Below are 21,354 nucleotides of genomic sequence, written 5' to 3'. Positions count from 1 at the left end.
CAGCATAATGTTTATAAAATAAGTTCTCTAGCTTTCTTTGAAAATAGTTCAAAGGCACATGAAATTCTAAGTAATAAAATACACATTCTTATTTGATATCAGCTTCTAACACCAACTATATTTTTCAATGATGAGGCAACTTTCTTAAGCTAACTTCCTAAACCTGCTTTTTAGTTCCTCTCTAAAAACCAAGGTCATGTTGATTAAGAGGAGGAAAACTTAGATCTTCTGGTGAGGTAAATTTATAATAAACTATTATTTCATCCACATAAAACCTCTGTAATTTATATTCCACAAAAAGATTACTTAATCATGATCAAATAGCAATATACGGTTCTCTCATTTAAAAATTAAAAATAAACACCAAAATATCTAGCACATTTCTTTAACATATTATTCTATATTATCCTAAGTGAATTAAAGACCATATAGAAATTATAAGACCTTTACCGCTAAAATACTTTGAGGATTACACTGTCTTTTCAACATGGTAATTTTATGAAGAAGTCAAGAGACTGGGCTATAGAACAGCTAGACGGCTAGAAGTCTCAGTAACACAAAGTTCCTAATTTGTCTAACATCCTTTTAACCACAGGTTAAAAGAATTATGAAGTTAAATTTTTAACAGTGTAAAAATAGACTACTTATGAAAAAAGTTGCAAGAGTCATGAAATATGAATTATTACGGACTTTATTTTTTAAAAGAATACTTACGACTACTTCCAAGTTCTTCAAACAGGAACTTTACCTTTTCCCACTCTGTAGAATTTTTGTTATCGGGAAGATTCAATGGAACAAAAGCACTATGAAGGAGAAAATAACTCTTTAATGGTTTTAAGGACAAAAGGTCAAATAAAAGGAAATGACCTGAAACTCAATTTTTAGTAATTTTTTAAACCAAGATCAACTTTCCCCCCAAAAGAATGAGCAAATCAAATCTGCACCAAGTACAGAGAGGTGTGAGAAGTTGCTTATCTATGTGTTTACCATATCACAAATTTGTTTTAATGGTTTAATTACTGTATTCAGTATAATTACTTTCCTTTGTAATCCTGTGTATTTTATTTTTTGCATTTAAAACTATTTTGAGAAGGAGCCATAGGCTCAAGATGGTCAAAAAGGTCCACAGCACAAAACAGGTTAAGAAGTCCTTCGTTAAATCAGGAGAACAGAATATAAATATTAAGTAATGATTTCAGTATATTTATATGCATAAAAAAGAACAGAAAGGAAATACACCAGAATTAGCAGTAAATATCTCATTGTAGAATCAGGGGTGCTTTTTACTTTCTTCTTAGTATTTTTCTGTATCCTTCAAGATTCTACCTAATATACATAATGAAAGTAAGTAGTTTCTATTTATTTTTCAATCGACAGCTGAGAGAAAGAGACAGACAGACAGACAGACAGAAAGGCGCTTTATTATCTAGCTCAGAAGCAAGAAGAGATTAAAGGAGAGGGCTCAGTATCCCTTAGATTGTGTATACGGAGAATCAAATAGGAATGTAAGAAGTAACTCTAATATTACCTCCTTTCCAACCTAATTTTAATTGTAAGCAAAGCAGTAACATCTATCCTTTTTTGTGATGAAGAAATACTGCATGAGTTCACCTATTATATATTAAAGTACCTGCCCGGATAATGTAAGTAAAACAAAGTGATTATTCTAATTTTTAAAAATTTCAAAAACCTTTACTCCTTGGTACTACCGATACTTTTTATTCTTACAAAAAGATGAATCATCAGACATGTCATGAGGTTATTTAAATTTCTAACTATTTGCACTGACATCAGTTTACTACACTCTTCTCAATCTTGGAGATTTACTTCTCACTACTTTTAGAAAGAAAAGTGATTACTCACAGGGAAAGAGCAATAAATGTAAAGAGCTCATTATCTGCTGCCCTGGTTATAAAATCAAAAACAAATAAAAGCAGAGGGTGGAATCAAAAAACAAACTCTTGCATATTATACTTCTATAATGATATTAACTTATATATTAGCATTGAAACAAAAATATAAATCAAGCAAGAAAAAACTACCTATGTAATAGCCCTCTATTTTATTTGAACAGTTTTTTCCAGATATATATATATATTTTTTTTTTTGAAAAGTATATTTTGAACTTGTTAGTTGGAATAACCACTTCTGTGAATATGGGGAAAAACTTCTATGTTGTATAAAATATCATCTAAAGTCTATTAAAATAGAAATACGTGTCACAAATACCTAAAACTAGCATTCCTACTTAGAACATTCAGTATCTATGTCAGTTTTAGGTAATCAGACGTTCTGTCCAGTGGTAGAAGAAAAGCAATTAGCTCTCTCGATCTTGACACTTTCATGTTCTAGCAGCTGAGCAGGGCTCTTGAGCAGTTCAAATATTTAATGAAGAATAACACCAGAGGAAACTTGACTTGACCAAAAAATTAAAAAAAAAAAAAATAATAATAATAATAAAAGGTTAAATGGCCCAAACTACGGCCAGAACGACTTCGGGAAAATACTTATTCTGAAGCAATCAGCAGAGTGCTGACATCTCAGCACTGTTATTTTAGGTACAGCTAGAGCGGCAAAAGCACAAACCCAAAGCAGCTTCCTCAGCCCCCTGGCCACCAGCGCTGTAGAATCCAAGAAACAGACATAAAATGCCTTCTCATAAGCTAAGAGTAACATCCATAAGCAGAATTCAAACGAGTTACAACTAAAGATGTCTATATGTCCTGGGCAATAATACTCAAAACATTTAACAACCAATATGGCAAAGGCATTAACCAATCAACGGACGCTGGCCTTGGTCCTGAAGACCCTGCTAACCCGGGCTTTACCCTTTGACCGGGCTGAGGGTGAGGTAAGAGACTCAGGAAGGTGGAGCATTTCAACCTTTTAACGACCAGAAGGGCCCAAGCAATGTTCAGGGCCAAATGCCAGCCCCGAAGACAAAGACCTGCCGGGAGCACCTGCTAACAGATGCAGAGTCTGCTTCAGCCAGACGAGCCTGGACCACAGCCAGAGTCATTTTGAAGGGGAGGCAGCAGTTGTAAGATTCTCAGGCCTTTACCAAATGGTGACGGTCCTCAAGTAACCGAGAGTGTGATGGGATTTGAGTGGTAGAAAGGTACAGATACTTTCTTCATCTCAGTCCCTCTCAAAAAACTGGATACAGAGAACCTCAGCTTTCAAAGACACACAACGCTAGATCAAGATAAGAACTGGAATCTCGTGAGATCATAAATTTCCCTTAGGCTCTTAACAATAGTAAAACTGCGTAGAAAAAATATTTTACATCCCATCTGACTGAGTGCATTAGCTTAATACAGATTATCTCTTCAGGAAGAGACAAAGGAAAGGCTAATGAATTTCAGTGGATATGGAATTGAAATGATGAATTCAGCAGAAATGAAAATAAGATTTTCACCTCCTACACTCAAATGCCAAGTTTATTTATCTTCCAAATAGCCTGTGTCTTCCCCTCTGCTCTCCGTAACTACTCTAGTTCAGGCCCTCACCTCTCACCTGAACTACAACAGTGGTCACTGAGTGGCCTTCCCAGCTACCATTTATATCTCACTCCCTGACCAACTCCCAAATGCCCCTTCTGACGCGTCCTTCAGTGTTACGACCAAGTCACACATATTTGCTTTCCCGCGTTCACACACCAACACATACACATCTGCCCTGCCTTTCACCTGCTCAGCAGGATAAAATGCAACGTCTTAAACACTCTAAGTAAGACCCAGAGTCCACCTATGTGACTAAGGTCATGGTCTGTCACTTGCCACCGCAAACACTTGAAATGTCACATCTTACATTTTTCTTTTTTGTACCGAGGGAGGGAGGATTAAATTTACATTGTAGTTTTTATATCATTCTTTAACTATTCCATGCTAACTTCAGTCTCTCAGTTACCATACGTTATAGACTCAACCGTGTCCCCTCCCCCCAAAACTACTATGTTGAAGCGCTAACCCCCAATGGGAACGGTACTTGGATACAGGGCCTTTCGTAAGGTAATTAAGGTTAAATAAGGCCCTAAGGGTGAGGCTCTGATCCGATGGGATTGGTGTCCTTGTAAGAAGAGGAAGAGACACCAGGGCTCTCTCTCCCCGCCGCCAGCAGAGAGGACAGGCCGTGTGAGGACACTGTGAGAAGGTGACTGTCCACAAGCCAAGGAGAGAGCTCCCACCAGAAACCAAACTCACTGACACCTTGACTGTAGACTTCTAACCTCCAGAACTGTGAGAAAACAAGTGTCCACTGTTTAAGCTAGCCAGCCTGTGGTATTTTGTTAAGGTAGCACAAGTAGACTAATACAGATTTTGGTACCATGAAGCGGGTTGCTACTTTGTAACAAATACCTAAAAAATGTGCATGTGACTTTGGTACCCAGTGATAGGCAGAGGCCTAAAGAGTTTTGAGGTTGCATGCCAGAAAAAGCCTAAGCTGCCTTGAAGGGGCTATTGATAAAAATGTGAATGTTAAAGGCAATTCTGTTGAGGACTCAGAAAGAAAAGAGGAGCGCTATAGAGAACACCTCTATCACCTTGGAGAAGACATACATCACCATGAATGGAATGCTGGTAGAAATATGGACACTAAAGGTCATTCTGGGGAGCTCTCAACTGGAAATGCAGAACATGTCAATGGCAACTGAAAGGAAGGAGATCCTGATTAGAAAGCGACAGAGAGCTTGGTTGAATTGTTTTGTAGTGTTTTATGGAAGGCAGAACCTGTAAGAGATAAAATGGGATATTTAGCTGAGGAGAATTCCAAGCAAAGTGCTGGAAGAAGCTGGGTGGCTTCTCCTTACCATTCATAGTAAAGGGAGAGAGCAGAGAGACAGGTTAAGCAGAAAGGAAGCAGCCTACCCATACTGCAAAAACTGGGAAAGGATGTTCCAAGAGTGTGGCTGAACCACCATCTGGCAAGGAGATCAGTGTGGGTGGAAACCATGGATTTCATCGGCGATCTCAGCAGAAGACAGGAGGAGAGACAGAGTGACACTAGCAGAGACACGGCCAGCTGGAACTAAGGGAACAGAGATGAGACAAAATAAAGGGAGGCTATGAGACTTGGGGGATTCTACGGGACAGGGTGATAGTTACTTAGCTGAGAACATGCTTTATCCTTCAAGAAAACCCAAGAATGACCCCAAAGGCAATTCAGTTATCACCAGGGCTGCCACTTCTACTGCCCCAAGGGGGCAAGGCTGTTTCCTCCTCAATTTCAGAGGACAGGGTTCCCCCCGCCCTCCGCTCAGCTTCAGCTGCCAGGGAGCTGCTGCAGAGTCAAGGGGGCAGGACCCACACCCAGAATCAGGGGGGCGGGCGGGGCCGCTGCCTAGGACCACGGCAGTGACCTGCCCCTCGGGGGCCTGCAGGGCAGAGCATCCTTCCAAGATGCTTACTCTTGAGCCTTAAGGTCTGAGGGAATTTGCCTTGCTAGGTTTTGAACGTGCTTGGCTCCCATCACTTTTTCTTTCCAATTTCTCCCTTTTAGAATGGAAATGCCTATCCTATGCCTGTCCCACCTTGTATCTTGGAAGCACATAACTTATCCAGTCGCACAGGTTCACTGCTGGGGAAGAATTCTGACTCAGGAGGAATCAGTCTCACCCACACCTGATCTAGATGATGTTTAGATGAGACTTAGGACTCAGACTGGATGCTGGGTTAAGACTTTGGGCGCTTGTTGGGATGAAGTAAATGCATTTTGTGTGTGAGAAGAACCTGAATTTTGGGGGGCCAGAGAACAGAGTACAGACTGAACTTGTCCTCACAAAATTCATGCTGATGCCCTAACCCCCAACAGGATGGTGTTTGGATACAGGGCCTTCAGGGAGGTAATTAAAGTTGAATGAGGTCGTAACGGTGGGACCCCAGCCCAACGGGATTGGTGTCCCTACAAGAAGAAGAGGAGACCCTGGAGATACTCTCTCCCCCGTGAAGCACACAGGAAAGACCAGGTGAGGACACGGTGAGAACGACACCGTCCCTGAGCCAGGAGGAGAGTCCTCACCAGAAACCAGACTTGCCCACACCCTAACCAGGACGTCAAGCCTCTACAACCGTGAGAAGATAAACGCCTGCTGTTCACGGCAGCGTGAGCAGACTAATACAGGTGACCCTTGAACAATATGGGGCTTAGTGGCACCAACCCTCCACGCAGTCAAAACTCCGAGCGTCGACTTATACTCGGCCCCCCAGACATGGTCCCACCACGTCCACAGTTCCTCAGCACCCACAGCTCCACCAATCACGCAGTACTGTAGTGTTTACTACTGAGAAACACCCACGTGTAAGTGGACCTGCACAGGTCAAACCCATGTGTTCAGGGGTGAAGCGTGCATTACACCTGCTGTTCACCTTTTTCCTAGTCTGCTGCCCAACTTCCACTCCATCAAATTTTGATTCCGAGATTACTTCCTCTTATGTCTTACCTGATTCCGCAAGGCAGAACCTGCTATTCCACCATCAAAACCTGGCGTCCATCTCTTATTAGAGCCCTCAAGTATTGTAATTCAGGTTATCTATTTGCATCTCTCCCCATGTGAACCTTGAGGACAAACATCATTACCCTCCAACCTTATTCCCAAGACTACCCAACCCACAGGAGTTCCAAGTGTTAGCTGCGTGAATTGGTTAAACCTAGACCACGTTTTTGCCATAAAATTACCTACTGTTTTATCAGAAAAAAAATACATCACTTAACAAAAACTACAAGTGTGTCACCTCCGAAAAAGTTTCAGGAAACGCAGTCAATCACTTCAGCTAAATGTACCTCATTCAAATACTCACACACGGTAATGAGAACAACACTGCCCTAGATAACCAAACACTGCTTGTCTTTTAGTCACAAACTTCTGGCTTGTGAAACAGAGGAGTCCACACACCCTCCCCTACCTCAGTGTCCTGGGCAGATGCCTTCACCTCAAATACGTAGGAGAAAATAAAGGCGATCAGAGAGGAACTCCTTCATTTGCCCACCAAACCTATGCACCTACCTGGAATTCTTTTCATTCTTATCCCTCTCAGAACCACGGAGGAAACGTCCTTCCCCCCTGACCGTCCTTCCCCCCTGACCGGAGCCTCCCACTGCCTGAGTGCTTTGGACGCCCTTCCTGCTCTCCTGTTACACCCCCGACAGCCAACGCCACCAACTCCACCAAAGCAGGGTCCTGGTTCTAAGAAAGGCAGGAGTACCGCACAGCAGTCATTCAGCTTACTGCCCCCACTTTACACAGGATAAAGCTCATTTTCTTCACTGGGTGCTGCTACTGGAAAAGAGCAGAGACTAAAACTCGAGTGTCCTAACGCCTGATCTGGCGGCTTGCCCCGAACCTTCTCCTGAGCATTCCTAAGGCTTCACTGTGAAGCAAGCTGAGCTTCTGACGCCCCCCTCTCCAAAGCGGCTCCTCCTTCCGACGTGCCTGTGGATGACAACTTCACCTTTCCTGCGTGGTAAAGAATTCGGCCTTGCCCCCAAACGAGGTCTGACTTTTCCCCGTGATTCCGGGACATCGTCCGTGTCAGACCTGATAGGAGTGTCTGTGTTTAGGACAGGGGATGGTCACACCCAACCTTAGGTGGTGGCCAGAAAGACCAACATGTGGTTAGGGTGGGGCTTTGGGCCAGTGGCATCAGCGGGGGCTGACAGAACCAGGCGGGCGGTCAGTCACTCAGACACGCCTGCGTGAGAGGGTCTCAATAAAAATGCCAGGCACCAAGGCTCACGCGAGCCTCCCTGGCTGGCAATACAAGTATTCCCCCAGCTTTTTGAACGTTTGCTTTATACCACTTCACTTTTACTAAAGACCTACATTAGCACCTATTTTCACTAACCAAAAGAAATCTGAAGGATCGTCACTTTTACGAAAAAGGCAAAAAGCAAAGACGACGTCAGTGCTGGTTCCGGAGTGAGCTGCTGCAGAGGCGGCGAGCAGTGCGCCCAGAGCAGAGCGCGCGGCCCCGCCAGGCTCCTTCCCGGGGACCACGCTCTGCATCTCAGCCGTCAGCCACCACAGCTCTGACCTTTGTGGGCATCTGTGCTTTACCCCATTTATCTTGCGCGTCCGTGAGCAAGATGTGTCCTAAGGTCACTGCTTCTTCCCCTTACGCCTTCTCAGCTCAGGAAAGGTTTCATAGGAACCGCCTACTTTCGGATGGCAGGGGAAACCTGTACTCCACGCACGTTGTCAGACATGGAAGCCAGAAGGGGAAAGTGCCCCGAGGACAACACACGCTTCACATCTGCAATCTTCCCTGACTCTGTCCTGTGCATCTCTTAAAAGGCTGATTTTAGTCTGTATTCTTTACCTGTAATAGATGGTATATAACTGCTTTTGGTGAGTTCTGTGAATCCTTCTAGAGAATTATCAAAGCAGAGGGTGGTTTTAGGAACCCCCCAAAGCTTGCGGTTGGTTTCAAAAGTGAGAGAAGTGCCCCTCAGACTCCGCAGCTGGGCTAACTCCAGGTGTGTCCTCCATGCCTTTCTCTCTCGTACCCCCCGTACCTGACCTACCAGAAGATCCTGCCGGCTCTCTCCCCAAAAGACAGGCAGGATCCAGTCACTTGCCGCTGCCATCCTGTCTTGCCTGGGTTACTGAACAGACCTCATGTCTCCTGCCTTACACCCCGCAAAGTCAACCCTCAAAACACCACCCGGAGATCTCTGCAAAATGTCCATCATGTCACTCCAAGACCAGACCCCCAGCACAGCTTCCCACTCCTGGAGAATAAAGGCCAGAGTCCTGGCAACGGCCCCTGATGCCCCGCTCAGTTCGGCAGCTCCAGCCCCTCTAACCGCACCTTCAGCTACTCCCGCCTCCGCCCCTCCACTCCAGCCGCCCTGCTTTCCTCACTTTGTCTCGAACGTGCCAGACGCTCTCCTGCTTCGGGGCTGTCTACCTGCTTTTGCTCTGACTGCAACGCTCTTCCCTCCACATGTGTTCACGGCTCCTGCACCTCCTTCAAGTGTCTTCTCACCCTACCTCCTCAGCAGTGCCTTCCCCGAAAATGTCACGCCCCCAACACAAACTATTTTCTTCGTCCACTCCCCTAACCCCTACTGAACGTACGCTCCATGAGAAGAAGGAACTGTCTTTTGTATTAATCGCTGTTTCCCCAGTGCCTTGTACAGTATCTGGAACACATCAGGAACACAGTAAGTATTTGGAAAATAAGTGAATATTTTATTGTTCAAAATATCTGGTCAAACCGTCACTTCTCGTTATTAGTGGATTTGCAAGGAGCTATACACTGCTATACACTGCTTCTAAATAAATAAATATTATGTAGACAATAAGTTAAAGCTTATTAAAATCATACAAAATGTAAACTCTCTAGGACTGAAGATGATTTTCCATGCAAAGAACCAAAAAGTTTCAGAAGAAACTTCAGGAACCCTTTTGTCTGGGAAAGATATTCTGGCTGTTGTAAAGATCTGTGGTTTTACTGACGGTTCTCAGTCATGTTCTAAATCAGGAGCTGGCCAACTATTGACTGTCCGTGTTTGTAAAGTTTTACTGGCACTCAGTCACGTCCTTTGGTTTACGTATCGTCTGTGATTAGAGCTACAGGAAGAGAGCTGAGCAGTGCCACATGGACCCCTAACCTGAAATATTCACTATCTACTCTTTAAGAAAAGTTTGCTGATCTCTATTTAGATTTACAGATAAGGGACCTGAACACTGACAAAGCAAATTCACCTAACTATATCTGGCTTAATTTAAAAAGCCAAAAAAGACTTTTAAAAATATATTTAAGAGCTAAAATAAATAGCAAAACCACTAAAATGTGTCTTTCAGCAAGTACTCTTTTTCATGACATATCAAGGCAAGAAAGGGACCTAAAAATATACTTTGACTATAGGATATGTGCATTCTAAGAACTCCTAGAACTACAAAAAGTTACTGACCGATTTTATTCCCACCACAAATTGTATTTGATAATTTTTTTTTATTTATTGAAACTTCTGAGACCAAATTACAAGCAGAAACTTTAAAAAACTTATTAGCACCTCATATATTTCCTAACATAAAAAAATTATCAAGATCTATTTTAACAAAGATAAATGTCTTCCATTAACAGGGACAAATGTTTTCCAAAAAGAAAACTTTAAATGTATAAAAAATGTGCAAAATTTTATTGCCATTAGTTTATAAAAACTTAAGGAAGAAGAATTAAGAATGAACTCACTGACAAAGTTTAATTCAAAGATTTAAGGACTGATGCAACAAATCTGAAAAGATATCCAGACAAGGATTTTCCATCAAAGTGTTGTTTATAAAAATGGAAAAACTGCTAACATCATAAGAATCAAAGTAATCACTAGAAGATCAAATAAGTTGTTGTATCCTAAGAAGGAAACGTAATACAGACAAAATTGATGGATATACATTCACTATACTGAAGAGATGTCAACCAGTGGATTACCAAGAATCCCATAAAACATAATCACATTTGTGTAAAATTACAACATGGAAGGTTATGGGGGAGAAGGGGCTTTCCGCATGTATTTGAACACATAAAAAATGTCTAGACAGAATATTGTAGAAAAAAAGGTTAATTATGGTTATTGCTTGTTGGTGATATAAAAGGTAGTTTGTCCTTTTTTTTTAGATTTTCTTAATTTTCTTTCCTAGACTTTTATGAATGAGTCCTTATTATTATTACTATTATTGTTAAAATAATGCTATTTCCATTTTCAGGAAAACAAAAATCAAGACTTACCCGACTAAAAGAAGTAGTGCACAAATCACAACAAATCCGAAAGTATACTTGAGTGCCGTTTTAATTTGCTAGATGTCAAGGGAGAAAAAATATTGCATTTAGTAAGACTTTTAAAATATAAAATATGCTCAGCTATAGTGTAACAGCACTTTCATATCCTATGCACATTTATATTCAACTGTGTAAAGCTCCCCTTGTTGAAAAACAAATCTTAAAATTTAAAGAAAAACAATGTATATACCACATCTTAAGTATCTATCAAACTACACTAGATTTTTAAAATCTTTTCAATGGTTAGACCTTGTGAAAAGCAGAACACCTAAAGCATAATTAATTCTCCAGTGGGAGAATTAATAGTAATTAATTTACTTTAGTAAAATTACCACAATATTTAATAAAATATTTCTCAAAACAGGGAGCATTCAGAATCCACAATGCCCCTACCCCAATTCACCAAAATGGGTTAAGTAATAATTAATAATTACAATAAATATTTAATTTACATATGTTTGTATGTATATATCATATATAAAACATATACTTATGTATACTTATTATATAAGATCCCACATGCCACGAGGCATGGCCAAAAAATAATAAATAAATAAATAAACAAATGTCACCAGACGGATGATGGTATCATTAAAAAAAAAGAAATTAACTTTATGCTTTATATGATGAATTCTTATTCACAAATACCTAAAGTAAAGGTAAGGAGGGTCAACCAAAAGGGATGGGGAAGATGTGTTTTAGAAGAAGTGAAGAGAAGAGAAAGCATTTATCTCATTCAGTTTTCAACAGTAAACTGGTGACCAGCCACTTTACCTTACATACCTTGGGTTTTCAAATGTAGAGTTACATAGTATCTGCAAACAATAATTCGACTTTCTTTATAAATATTTCAGCATAGTATTTTTTTTCTCTAACAAATTGCACAGATTACCACTCTGGGAATCATTTAAAATACTGTTGAAGTACTTTGCTCATGATCTTAATGCAAATGCTTTAAGGTTTTAATAAACACAGCTATGCATAATCCTGGCTTTTGAGTGAATATATTTGTGTATTTAAATACAAAACAAAAACAAGGTATAAAACACATTCCTATAACTCAGTAAAAAGACAAAAGAAATTTATTCCTTTTCTGCTTTTTCCCCCTGAAATCAGAAATAAAGTGTTCGATTTTCACAAATACCCTTCAACATACAATTTCTTCAAGGACCTATTAAATTACTATTTATTAACAGATGTGCTGATTCTAAACCACCAATGCAATCTAGAGATAGCCCCAACTCAGTTATACTGCATTAATGTACTTTTAAGATGCTCCTGAATTCTATCCGCTAATGTTTTAGTGAAGATTTTTATACCAAGACTTAAGTGACCTTGATCTGCAGTTTTGGGCATGCACGTGTGCTCTACTAATCAGGTTTCTGTATCAGTGTTACCACGGACTAGTAAGACCAGTCTGCAAATGTTCCTCCTTTATGCCCTAGAACAGGGGTCAGCAAACTACATCCTGTGGGCCACACACAGCCCCCTCCTACTCCACATCACACTCGCTGAGTCCTGTCTCTGGCTACTTTCACAATACCACCACAGAGCTGAGTGGCCGAGACAGAGTCTGTAAGGCCTACGAAGCCTAAGATATTTACAACCTGACCTTTTACAGAAACAAGCCTGCTGACCCCTGCTCTAGAACTGCTCTGAAACAGCAGTCTCAAGTCCCATGTGGTTCCTGAGCACCTGGGATATGGCTGGGTGGAACTGGCGTGTGCTGTAGGTGTAAAATGCACTCTAAATTTCAGAGTGTGACAAAATGTAATGTCTCATTACTAACATGTTTTTGACTATTTTAAATAATAATGCTTGCAACATATTACATTAAATACAATGTGTCATGAAAAATAATTTCAACTGCTCTTTCTACTTATTTTAATGTGGCTACTAGAAAATTTAAAATTTCACATGTGGATTACATTATAGTTCTATTAGACAACACTGCTCTAGAATAAATTCAAAGTCACATCACTCTCTGAAAAAGAAGGAAATAATCTTTTTCCCCCTAAACTGAGACCTGTGAATTAAAGCTACTCACAGTGCATTTCCCAGTGTCATCGTCATCCTTTTCTTCATAGTAGAAGTAGACAAAAGGGATCCATAAGAACACACAGAATAATATGACAGAATATAAGGCTGCGGAAAGAAATAATAAGCCGAGTTAAAATAAAACACATGGATTTAATAACTGTTTCATACATATATGTACACACACACACACACACACTCCCCATCCGATCCCTAGAACCGTAACTCTATACGTATATGTAATATCCAAAATCAGCCTTTTCTGACCCCCATTCCAAGAAATCAACATCACTATTACATAACAAATCATAATTCAAGTTAACTATGGGGCAATTTTTAGCAATAATCATGATAGTAACTGTGTCAATAAATTGTGGCAGCTAACATCTCAGGTCTCACTATATACTCACCAGTGCTAAGAACTTTCTGTGAACCATCTCATTTAAATAAACTTTAACTTTTGTCTTCCTTCCACCTTAATACTGAGTACAGCTGACACATTTGCCAGTCACTCAAGTTAAAGAAACAACTATAATTGATACTGCATTTTTGATACAAATAATTTCCCTAATCTAAGTTTAAAATATGCAGTTATGAAACTGATCTTATAACAAATCAAGATAGAGAAAAAGTAAGAACAGTAAAACCAGATTCAAAGTTAACTAACATGAATTTCTATTTATCTGCTTTAAAATAACGTTAGATTTGAAATACTTTCAACCAGTAGTCAGTCAATCAAAATATTTCTTTTAATTTAATACAGAACTTAAAATTTGAACAGCAAAAGATACAGTATTTAAAATAAAAACAACATAAACAGCTTTTTGAGACTTAACAAATCTACCTAAGAAACCTGGCCTTAAAACCTTCTGTGTATTTACATTTATTTGCATATACATAAGTTCATGGAAAATAGTGATGACATAATTATATAAAGCAACCACAGGATGATAATCATTATATGCCTTTATTTAAAAAAAAGTATTCGTTAGTAATGTATATATAATAAACCCCAAATTACTTATTCTCTTGGAAGGAACGACTGTATGAGTTACAGAGGTTTTAAACATGATCTAAATACCTGCTAGCACCATCTCATTTATTTGGAGGCCACTTATGAAGCAGCCCCCACTAACTGCAACATAGTTAAAAAAAAAACTCAGAACAGGGCCCTAAATAACTGACAGAAAAATCAGTTAATTTATACTGACCAATCACAAAATGACTGTCAGCATACTGAATTTTGGCACTACAGATATTCAGTGAAATTTATGCAATCTTTTAATATTATGAGAAACTAATAATGACAGTAAATCTTTAGGGTAATGAATATTGGTATTTCTACTACAAACCAGAGAGTAGTCAGTATTAACATTTCTATTACAAATCTAAGAGCCAGTGGAAATAAACAAGTACTCAAAAAAGTAACCAAGGGCTTCCCTGGTGGCGCAGTGGTTGAGAATCTGCCTGCCAATGCAGGGGACACGGGTTCGAGCCCTGGTCTGGGAAGATCCCACATGCTGCGGAGCAACTGGGCCCGTGAGCCACAACTACTGAGCCTGCGCGTCTGGAGCCTGTGCTCCGCAACAAGAGAGGCCGCGACAGTGAGAGGCCCGTGCACCGCAATGAAGAGTGGCCCCCGCTTGCTGCAACTAGAGAAAGTCCTTGCACAGAAATGAAGACCCAACACAGCCATAAATAAATAAATTAATTAATAAAAAAAAAAGTAACCAAAATAAGTATTCTAAAAGCTTCAAAAAATTAAACATAAAGGGAAAGTACTATAAATCACCCTAAACACCATACCAATATTATGATTGAAATAATCAAATAATCTGTACAGAACAGGAAAAACCCTAAATTAGGACAACAGAGTAGTATAGTGGGCTGACAGCCACATGCCAAAAACTCTGATAAACTGACAGACGCAGTAAGGTTTGGCTTCAGCCTCAGTACACCATTTGTGTCTACTACTTGGTGGCCTAGGCCTTCACACAGCCAAAGAGCCTAATGACTATTTCATAAGCATTCCTGGTATTCCTGAACTTGTGTGATCAATGACCTTGTAAATGCCTAAGTCACCATTATACTCATTTAGCATAACAAGGTATAAAATTAACTCCTATATATAAAATACAAATAACCCACTTTTAAAAATAGACAAAAGACAAACAGATACTTCATCACAGAAGATATACAAAATGGCCAATAAGCACTTTTAACAGGTGCTCATCATCACTGGTCATCAGGAAGATGCAAACTAAACCTGCAATGAGATACTACAGACCCACTAGGATGGCTAAAATTAAACTGACAATACCAAGTGTGGCCAAGAATGCAGAACAACAGACATTCCCATACTTTGCTAGAGGGAGTGTAAAACAGCACAACACTGTAGAAGACTGTTCAGTAGTTTCTTACCAAGTTAAACATATACCTACCATATGACTGAACAATTCTATTCCCCCAGCAATGAAGTGCAGCGACATATGCAAAGTCTTTCTGACCAGAGAAGCCTGCCTGAGTTGCCGAGTCCAGGGCTCTTCTTGGGGACTTAGGATATAGGCACATTTGCCTGAGTGACCAGCTATGATGACCAAATACAGACCCCGAGAAGGAAAGCAAGTATTCACCATAAATCACGCACACAAACAGGCTAAACAGGTTGGACTGTGTGGTTCCAGGCCGTACGCAGCTGTCCAGAACCGTTCAGCAATTACTAACATTAGGGAACATCCAAGGGCCAGATTCCCAGTATTGGTCCAGTGTCAGCCACACCAGCAGGTCCCCCTAAAGATGTGTGAGAATTAAACAATATCGGGTCTGACTCACAACAAGAAAGCTGACAGCAACATTACTAACAGTGATCAAAAACTGGAATCGATCCAAATGTCCATCAACAGGTGAACGGATACGCTGAGTGGTACAGTCATACAAATGACTACTGTACAGCAATAAGAAAGAATAAACTATGAACACATGCGATGAGGATGAACCTCACAGACCTTAAACTGAATAAAAGCAGCACAGACACAAGAATACATCTTCTAGGGTTGAACTTAAGGAAGCTCGAGAACTAGCAAAACCGGTTTATTACGACCCAAACCAAAAAAGTAGTTGGGGCAGCTACTGACTATAAAGAGACATGAGGATGTACAGCAACCAAAAATCTCATATGTTGCTGGTAGGAATATCCAGAAAAGACAATTTCTAGGAACCAACTCCTGGAGGAAGGAAATGGGGAAGACACAATTCTGAAGAGACTCTTAACATCCCCTCAGTCTGGCACTGCTCTAAGTCTTTGTTTCCCTGACACCACATTCTAAGCTACCTTCTGGTTATCGGACTGTTCTCTCTCAGTGTCCTTCAAAAAGATTTCTTCCTTTAGCTTGTAAATGTTAAACTGTAAAGAAGGAATTAAATTAACATTTGTATGTGTTTTGGATCAGTTCTAATGCCAAGTTGGACTTACATCAATATATCTGTAAATGGAAAAAAAAAAATGCTGCTACCACTATCATCAAACAGAGAAACTGCTTCATTTAAAGCTCTACTTCAGCCTCATGGGCTTCCTCCCTGCAGAGCCTGGGAAAGACAGCCCTCCCCTCACACCTGACTGGGCCTCTCGGGTGAGGAGGTGCTACACGAAAGGAAATCTGAGCCACAGAGAGGTACACTGCCTGGTCCAAGATCACAGAACTACCATGTGGCTGACAGGGTCTCGGTGCTCCGGCTAGGTGTCAGGTCTGAGCCTCCGAGGGGGGAAAGCTGAGTCCACGACATTGGACCACTAGAGACCTCCTGGCCCCACGTGATATCAATCGGCGAGAGCTCTCCCAGAGATCTCCATCTCAACGCTAAGACCCAGCTCCACTCAACGACCAGCAAGCTCCAGTACTGCACACCCCTTGCCAAACAGCAAGACAAGAACACAACCCCACCCATTAGCAGAGAGGCTGCCTAAAGTCATGCTAAGTTCACAGACACCCCAAAACAAACCACCGGACGTGGTCCTGCCCACCAGAAAGACAAGATCCAGCCTCATCCATGAGAACACAGGCACCACTCCCCTCCACCGAGAAGCCTACACAACCCACTGAACCAACCTTACCCACTGGGGACAGACACCAAAAACAGCAGAAACTACGAACCTGCAGCCTGTGAAAAGGAGACCCCAAACACAGTAAGATAAGCAAAATGAGAAGACAGAAAAACACACAGCAGATGAAGGAGCAAGGTAAAAACACACCAGACCTAACAAATGAAGAGGAAATAGGTAGCCTACCTGAAAAAGAATTCAGAGTAATGATAATAAAGATGATCCAAAATCTTGGAAAGAGAATGGAGAAAATACAAGAAACATTGAACAAGGACCTAGAAAACCTATGAACCAACCTTACCCACTGGGGACAGACACCAAAAACAGCAGAAACTACGAACCTGCAGCCTGTGAAAAGGAGACCCCAAACACAGTAAGATAAGCAAAATGAGAAGACAGAAAAACACACAGCAGATGAAGGAGCAAGGTAAAAACACACCAGACCTAACAAATGAAGAGGAAATAGGTAGCCTACCTGAAAAAGAATTCAGAGTAATGATAATAAAGATGATCCAAAATCTTGGAAAGAGAATGGAGAAAATACAAGAAACATTGAACAAGGACCTAGAAAACCTAAAGAGCAAACAAACAATGATGAACAGCACAATAAATGAAATTAAAAATTCTCTAGAAGGAATCAATAGCAGAATAACTGAGGCAAAACAATGGATAAGTGACCTGGAAGAAAAAAATAGTGGAAATAACTACCTCAGAGGAGAATAAAGAATGAAAAGAATTAAGTAGAGTCTCAGAGACCTCTGGGACAACATTAAACGCACGAACTTTTGAATTAGAGGGGTCCCAGAAGAAGAAGAGAAAAAAAAAAGGGACTGAGAAAATATTTTAAGAGATTATATTGGAAGACTTCCCTAATATGGGAAAGGAAACAGTCAATCAAGTCCAGGAAGCACAGAGAGTCCCACACAGGATAAATCCAAGGAGAAACATGCCAAGACATATATTAATCAAACTATCAAGCATAAAATACAAAGAAAAAATATTAAAAGCAGCAAGGGAAAAAAAACAAATAACATAACCCATAAGGTTAACAGCTGATCTTTCAGCAGAAACTCTGCAAGCCAGAAGGGACTGGCAGGACATATTTAAAGTGATGAAAGGGAAAAACCTACAACCAAGATTACTAGACCCAGCAAGGATCTCATTCAGATTTGACAGAGAAATTAAAACCTTTACAGACAAGCAAAAGCTAAGAGAATTCAGCACCACCAAACCATCTTTACAACAAATGCTAAAGGAACTTCTCTAGGCAAGAAACACAAGAGAAGGGAAAGACCTACAAAAACAAACCCAAAACAATTAAGAAAATGGTAATGGAAACATACATATCGATAATTACCTTAAATGTAAGTGGATAAAATGATCCAACCAAAAGACACAGACTGGCTGAATGGATACAAAAACAAGACCCATATATATGCTGTCTACAAGAGACCCGCTTCAGAACTAGGGACACACAGAGACTGAAAGTGAGGGGATAGAAAAAGATATTCCATGCAAATGAAAATCAAAAGAAAGCTGGAGTAGCAATTCTCATATCAGACAAAAGAGACTTTAAAACAAAGACCATTACAAGAGACAAAGAAGGACACTACATAATGATCAAGGGATCAATCCAAGAAGATATAACAATTGTAAATACTTATGAACCCAACATAGGAGCACCTCAATACATAAGGCAAATGCTAACAGCCATAAAAGGGGAAACCGACAGTAACACAATCATAGTAGGGGACTTTAACACCCCACTTTCACCAATGGACAGATCAACCAAAATGAAAATAAATAAGGAAACACAAGCTTTAAATGACACATTAAACAAGATGGACCTAGTTGATATTTATAGGACATTCCATCCAAAAACAACACAATACACTTTCTGCTCAAGTGCTCATGGAACATTTCTCCAGGACAGATCATATCTTGGGTCACAAATCAAGCCTTGGAAAATTTAACAAAATTGAAATCATACCAAGTATCTTTTCCAACCACAACGCTTTGAGACTAGATATCAATTACAGGAAAAAATCTGTAAAAAATACAAATACATGGAGGCTAAACAATACTAAATAACCAAGAGATCACTGAAGAAATCAAAGAGGAAATAAAAAAATACCTAGAAACAAATGACAATGAAAACACGACAACCTAAAACCTATGGGATGTAGCAAAAAAGCAGTTCTAAGAGGGAAGTTTATAGCAATACAAGCCTACCTCAAGAAACAAGAAACATCTCAAATAAACAACCTAAACTTAGACCTAAAGCAATTAGAGAAAGAAGAACAAAAAAACTCCAAAGTTAGCAGAAGGAAAGAAATCATAAAGATCAGATCAGAAATAAATGAAAAATAAATGAAGGCAACTATAGCAAAGATCAATAAAACTAAAAGCCAGTTGTCTGAGAAGATAAACAAAATTGATAAACCATTAGCCAGACTCATCAAGAAAAAAAGGGAGAAGACGCAAATCAATAGAATTAGAAATGAAAAAGGAGAAGTAACAACTGACACTGCAGAAATACAAAGGATCATGAGAGATTACTACAAGCAACTCTATGCCAATAAAGTGGACAACCTGGAAGAAATGGACAGATTCTTAGAAATGCACAACGTTCTGACACTGAACCAGGAAGAAATAGAAAATATGAACAGACCAATCACAAGCACTGAAATTGAAGCTGTGATTAAAAATCCTCCAGCAAACAAAAGCCCAGGACCAGATGGCTTCACAGGTGAATTCTATCAAACATTTAGAGAAGAGCTAACACCTATCCTTCTCAAACTCTTCCAAAATATAGCAGAGGGAGGAACACTCCCAAACTCATTCTACGAGGCCACCATCACCCTGATACCAAAACCAGACAAAGATGTCACAAAAAATGAAAACTCCAGGCCAATATCACTGATGAACGTAGATGCCAAAAATCCTGAACAAAATACTAGCAAACAGAATCCAACAGCACATTAAAAGGATCATACACCATGATCAAGTGGGGTTTATCCCAGGAATGCAAGGATTCTTCAATATACTCAAATCAATCAATGTGATACACCATATTAACAAAATGAAGTATAAAAACCATATGATAATCTCAATAGATGCAGAAAAAGCTTTTGACAAAATTCAACACCCATTGATGATAAAAACTCTCCAGAAAGTAGGCATAGAGGGAACTCACCTCAACATAATGAAGGCCACATATGACAAACCCACAGCCAACATCGTTCTCAATGGTGAAACACTGAAACCATTTCCACTAAGATCAGGAACAAGACAAGGTTGCCCACTCTCATCATTATTACTGAACATAGTTTTGGAAGTTTTAGCCACAGCAATCAGAGAAGAAAAAGAAATAAAAGGAATCCAAATCAGAAAAGAAGAAGTAAAGCTGTCACTGTTTGCAGATTACATGATAGTATTCGGAGAAAATCCTAAAGATGCTACCAGAGAACTACTAGGACTAATCAATGAATTAGGTAAAGTAGCAGGATACAAAATTAATGCACAGAAATCTCTTGCATTCCTATACACTAATGATGAAAAATCTGAAAGAGAAATTAAGGAAGCAGTCCCAGTTACCACTGCAACAAAAAGAATAAAATACCTAGGAATAAACCTACCTAAGGAGACAAAAGACCTGTATGCAAAAATCTATAAGACACTGATGAAAGAAATTAAACATGATACCAACAGATGGAGAGATATACCATGTTCTTGAATTGGAAGAATCAACATTGTGAAAATGACTATACTACCCAAAGCAGTCTACAGATTCAATGCAGTCCCTATCAAACTACCACTGGCATTTTTCACAGAACTACAACAAAAAATTTCACAATTTGTATGGAAACACAAAAGACCCTGAATAGCCAAAGCAATCTTGAGAAAGAAAAACAGAGCAGGAGGAATCAGGCTCCCTGACTTCAGACTATACTACAAAGCTACAGTAAGCAAGAGAGTATGGTACTGGCACAAAAACAGAAATATAGATCAGTGGAACAGGATAGAAAGCCCAGAGATAAACCCACGCACATATGGTCACCTTATCTTTGATAAAGGAGGCAAGCATATACAATGGAGAAAAGACAGCCGCTTCAATAAGTGGTGCTAGGAAAACTGGACAGCTACATGTAAAAGAATGAAATTAGAACACTCCCTAACACCATACACAAAAATAAACACAAAATGGATTAAAGACCTAAATGTAAGGCCAGGCACCATCAAACTCTTAGAGGAAAACACAGGCAGAACACTCTATGACATAAATCACAGCAAGATCCTTTTTGACCCACCTCCTAGAGAAATGAAAATAAAACCAAAAATAAACAAGTGGGACCTAAGGAAACTTAAAAGCTTTTGCACAGCAAAGGAAACCATAAACTAGACGAAAAGACAACCCTCAGAATGGGAGAGAATATT

General features: G+C 39.8%; 1 protein-coding gene across 2 annotated transcripts in view; it reads right to left on the bottom strand.

Annotated features, from left to right (window-relative positions):
• LMBRD1 (LMBR1 domain containing 1) overlaps window positions 1–21,354 on the bottom strand; it is a 116,761-nt gene that overhangs the window by 64,285 nt on the left and 31,122 nt on the right. For both annotated transcript variants that reach the window (XM_059941834.1, XM_059941835.1), the window contains exons 4-6: window positions 12,829–12,926; window positions 10,731–10,798; window positions 715–803 (exon numbers count right to left, since the gene is read on the bottom strand). In XM_059941834.1, coding sequence (XP_059797817.1) covers window positions 715–803; window positions 10,731–10,798; window positions 12,829–12,926 — 255 coding nt within the window. The remainder of the gene's footprint in view (window positions 1–714; window positions 804–10,730; window positions 10,799–12,828; window positions 12,927–21,354) is intronic.

Source organism: Balaenoptera ricei, chromosome 12 (assembly GCF_028023285.1).
Source record: "Balaenoptera ricei isolate mBalRic1 chromosome 12, mBalRic1.hap2, whole genome shotgun sequence".
Taxonomy (NCBI): Eukaryota; Metazoa; Chordata; class Mammalia; order Artiodactyla; family Balaenopteridae; genus Balaenoptera; species Balaenoptera ricei.
The sequence above is the reverse complement of the archived record's forward strand: the minus strand, read 5'-3'. Positions and strand labels throughout refer to the sequence as shown.